Below are 4577 nucleotides of genomic sequence, written 5' to 3' on the forward strand. Positions count from 1 at the left end.
AAAAAAAAAAAAAGGAAATTCATCTTGCTTTTACTCTAGATAAGATAATATTTGTCCCATTGTTCAAGCAGATGTTCAATGCCTTCATGATTAGAGAGCTTGGGGGATGAGTCCCTTCCTACCTCTCTGGACCTCACCTCTTGGAGCTGACCAGGGTTCTCTTCCAACCCAGACCTCAACTCCACCTCCCCTCACAGACACCACCAGAGAACATTTCTCCCTTCAACCCTAGCACCATTTATTAAACGCCAAATACTTCTTCTCCCTGGTGGCTTGTGATCCCATGTCTAATGAGGGTGTGTGTGTGTGTGTGTGTGTGTGTGTGTGTGTGTGTGTGTATAGGGCTTCCTTTTCTGTTTCATTAGTCTGTTTGTCTATCTGTGGCCCACACAGTATCTCATTTAACCCTGACACTAACTCTATAAGGAAGATACTGTTACTAGCCCCATTTACAACTGAAAAAACAGAGGCTCAGTGAGGTTAAGTAACTTATTCAAGTCACACAGCTAGTAAGTGACTGAGCAGGGGGGCCTGAAGCCAAGGCCTGAAGAGAAGGTACAGGGACTGTAACTACCATGTGCTGTTGCTTCTCACACTTGCCCATGTCCCTTATCTCCTTGGTGCTCTCTTGTCAGCATTTATAGAATACAGTTTTGTCTGCAGAAAAAGGCGTGTAGAAGGACTTCCCAGCTCCTCTCCCCACACCCACGGGACACTCACATTGTTGGCTTCTCGCACCAGCCTCTGTTCATTGTACAGAATATGTCGGATGCAGCGGACCAGCTCCATGGGACAGCGGTCGTACGTGTTCTGAAAGAATCCAATAGCAGTTACAATTGGCCTCCTGACATTCCCATCATGGCCCCCCACGGTGCCATGTGGCACCCCCCCACACTTCCTCTCCTCTACCTTCTGCCTCAGCTTTCCTCAAGAAACCTCAGGAACTGTCACCAGACACCTCTAGCCCTCCTTGACTCGATTCCCCTCTACCCAGCTCTTCATACGTGGTTTGCAGTGCATTAGAAACCCAGTTTCCAAAGTTTCCAAAGCTCCTCCAATCTACTTTGTCTCCTTTGACTTTCAGAGCACAGATTCCCTGAAGTCCACAGAAACTATCAGCCCCATTTTGCAGGTGAGAAAACTGATGCTCAGAAAGGTTAAGTACTTGTCCAGAAGCAAACAACTGAGCAGATGACTCAAGACTTGGAGAATCCAATGCCAAGGCCAAGGTACTTTCTACTGTTGCCCTGGCCTTGGGTTCCTATTTTGCCTTTCTCTTCCTCCCAGCTTTCTCCTTTTTCCTCCCTCTTCTGTGATGGACTTTTTATCTCCCTGGCACCCTGCTGCTTGTATTTAAGAAGGGTTCTGTGAGGAATACAAGTAAGTTCCAATAAATGCTTGACTTGTGATTACCACCCACACCCCTTTCCTTCTTCCACAAAAACCTCCTCTCTCCCCTATATCATCCCTGGTACCTCCCCTACCCCCCACAGAGAAGGAGAAGGCACAACTGTACAACTACATCCTTCATTCAATGCTCTTCTATCCAGCTCTTGCCTCCAGGGCAATTCTGCTCCTTGTCCACCTGACTTCCGCAGCTCTCCCACCTTTAAAAGAGTCCTGACGTCTGCTTGCCTCATTCCTCATTTCTAGGAGCTTTCAGTCTTCCTTTGTCAAACAAAGGACTCTTGATTCAATATACCTCCATCCCTTTCTCTTGATCTGTTTCGAATGCCACTTCACCCAACTCCCTTCTGTTGGGGACAAACACACCTCACCCTTTGCTTTGTAGCATGCTCAAGGAATCTGACAGGTCTGATTTAGAAAGAGGGGGTGGGGGAAATTGAAGAGCAGAAAAGTTACCGATCAGCTCAGGGTCACACGGTGAGTCAGTGACCAGGCCAGGAAAAAACCCAGGGGTTCGGTTGCTGGAAAGAAAAGGCAGACACTGCTTTCCTGCAGATGAGCCCGTGTTCACACCCACCTGGAGCTGCGTAGCATAGTGCCCCAGCTTGATCTTCAGTAAGAACCCATCCTCCCCGACTTGGTGCTCCGCCTTCTTCTGCAGCTCCTGCACCAGGCCCTCCAGGAGCTGGGAGGCCTGGGCTTGGTCCTGGGGATTCTCCGGGTCAAGGGCATCCCTTGGGGGCAGGGCAGGGGAGAGAAGACTACCATGGCGTCTCCTTGGGCAAGGAGGTCAGGCACCAAGAGGAAATCCCAGGCTCCAGACCAAGGGCACTCCAGAGCCCACAAGACTTGTTCTGGGCAACTCCACAGGCATCACGGTCTAGAAACACCCCCTCCCTTCCCAAGGTCCCATTTCCCTGTTCCCCTTTCCCAGGGACACCACCCCTTCTGCTGGAGGGGCAGAAAGGGCTAGAATCACACCAAAACACAGAGGAGCGCTAAAGGTCAAAGGGCCTGTGGTAAGGCCCCCGCAGATGATCGCCCAGGGCAGGGGACTTACCATGGCTGGCTCTCAATCCACTGGGCCAAGTAGTGCCGAACCTCGATGGGGAAGTGCTGCCCGTACAGCACCTGCATCTGGCGCAGCGCATCTCCCTGCAGCTGCTGGGCTTGGATCCAGCCCGCCATGTCCGTTCACCTAGGGCGAGCAGAGGGCTGCAGAGGATTCTCCTCGACAGGAGCGAGGGCTGCGCCCGCCTCTGGCCCTACCATGCCCACCCGTCCCTGGACGGCGGTCAGGCCAGGCTCCTCCCCTCCCACAGACACGCTTTCCTTTGCGGGAAGAAAGGCCGTGAGGAGGGGAAGGCCGCCCTGCCCTCCAACAAGGAACCCGCTAAGGCTTGGGGAGGGGCTCTTGAAAGTCAGGTGCCCTCCCCCTCTTCCTCTCCCCTTGCCCCACCGGGGCTTCCCCGGAGGGGGGACAGCTAGAAAACTGAAAGAGAAACTTGACGCGGAGGCCCACGGGCCCTCTAGGGAGGGCTGCAAGAACCCACCCCCACCCCGGTCCCCCGCCCAGCCCGGAGCCCCGAGTCCCAATTTCTGGGCGGGAGGCGGGGGGTGGAGGTTTATTCCAGCCCAAACTTAGGGCACGGACGGCTCCCACGGAACGGCTCGGTCCCCGCCGGCACGTGGCTGGAGGGGGTTGAGGAGGGAGGGCTGGGAAGACAGAGGCTGCCTCTTCGGAGCCTCCCCCCGCCCCAGCCGGACCCCCGCGTTCTCCCACTGTCCGGCCCGACAGCGCCCCCTGCTCCCCGCGGGCGGGGACGGCGCCCACTCTCGGCTTCTTCCCCGCGTCCGCGTCCAGTGTCCCGCGTCCCGCGTCCCGCGCCCCGCGCGGAAGCCAAAGCTCCCTCTCGGTCCCGCACACCGGTCCCCGCGCCCCCGCCGGCCGTCGGGCTCCGAGCCCCGGGGCGCGCGGGCCCGAGGTGGGAGTCGAGTGCCCCATCTCCGCGCGCGCGGCTCGGGACCCGCTGGCGGGCCACCCACCTGGTGGCGCCGAGCCGTCCGGCGACGGGGCCGGCTGTCCGCCCCGCGGCTCTCGCTCCGGGCCTGGGCTCCGGCGGCGGCGGCGGCGGCGGCTGTTACTACAGGAAGGAGCAGAGAGCAGCGATTTCCTCCTCGAAGGTCAGCTGCCTCCGATAGACCATACACAGCGCGCGAGCTCTCGCCAACACCCCTCCCAGCCTCTGTCGCTCCCTCCCTGCCTCCGCCCTCGGTCGCTGGCTCCCCCCGTGAGTGCGCAGCGGCCGCGGCCGGGCCCCTAGCGGCGAGGCTGGGCGGCGCCGCGCGTGGGGGCTGCCCCGACGGCGGGGTCCCCCGGGAGTCCCAGGCAGCCCTCGCCCGCGAGCCGCGGACCGTCGGGCAGCAGGCGCTGGAGTGGCCGGGTTGGGGTGGGGGATACGGGGGTGGGAGAGCCGGGAAACCCCGGCCTCTGGAAATCCCAAACCAAGGCCTCAGTTTTCTCACCTGTAAAAAGGGAGGAGGGGAGAGTTGGACTAGCTGGAGATGACTTCCAGCTCTGCGTTTGTCATCCTTTGAGTGTCTAGATTAAAAAAGTAAATGTAAATGTGTGTGTGTGTGTGTGTGTGTGTTTCTGTGGGTTGGGGACACAGCTTTTGTGACCTCAGAGGCAAAGCGGTAGGGAGGGGAAAGACTGGGGATTCCAGAGAAGGCAGCTCACCACCAGGGCTCCACCTTCCATCACTCCCACCACCCTGCACTCGCCCCTGCAGTGGAAACAGGAAAGAACCTTGGCAGTCTGAAGTTTCAAATCCCTCCCCAAAATTTTGCAGATAAGAAATGGAAGTCCAGAGAGGGGAAGGAGCTTGCCCAGGGTCACACAGGGGGCATCTATGGCCTGGTCTGCAGACTATGATCCCTAAATGATCCTGCCCACCCACTGCTCGCCGGGTCCAGTCCCATCTGAGGCTGGTCCTACCTTCAGAAAGGCTGTCTTAAAACCTTACACATTCACAGCTGCCCGGAAGGCCTTGCCAGAGCCGGGCACGCCCTCCTTGAGCCTTGCCTGGGTCACAACCCCCTCCCTGAAAGCCCCCTACAGGGCCTGCTGAATTGGGCAAGGCTGGGCTGGAAGCCTTCCATACCCTTTG

At 57.9% G+C, this 4577-nt stretch overlaps 1 protein-coding gene across 1 annotated transcript in view; it reads right to left on the reverse strand.

Moving 5' to 3' along the window:
- Positions 1–3629, reverse strand: part of STAT5A (signal transducer and activator of transcription 5A) — a 27247-nt gene extending 23618 nt beyond the window's left edge. Inside the window, exons 1-4 of the mRNA XM_059380113.1 lie at positions 3454–3629; positions 2468–2605; positions 1985–2141; positions 721–810 (exon numbers count right to left, since the gene is read on the reverse strand). Coding sequence (XP_059236096.1) covers positions 721–810; positions 1985–2141; positions 2468–2595 — 375 coding nt within the window. The 5' untranslated portion in view covers positions 2596–2605; positions 3454–3629. The remainder of the gene's footprint in view (positions 1–720; positions 811–1984; positions 2142–2467; positions 2606–3453) is intronic.
- Between the last annotated feature and the right edge of the window lie 948 nt (positions 3630–4577).

The sequence above is a fragment of the Mustela nigripes genome, chromosome 16, assembly GCF_022355385.1.
Source record: "Mustela nigripes isolate SB6536 chromosome 16, MUSNIG.SB6536, whole genome shotgun sequence".
NCBI lineage: Eukaryota > Metazoa > Chordata > Mammalia > Carnivora > Mustelidae > Mustela > Mustela nigripes.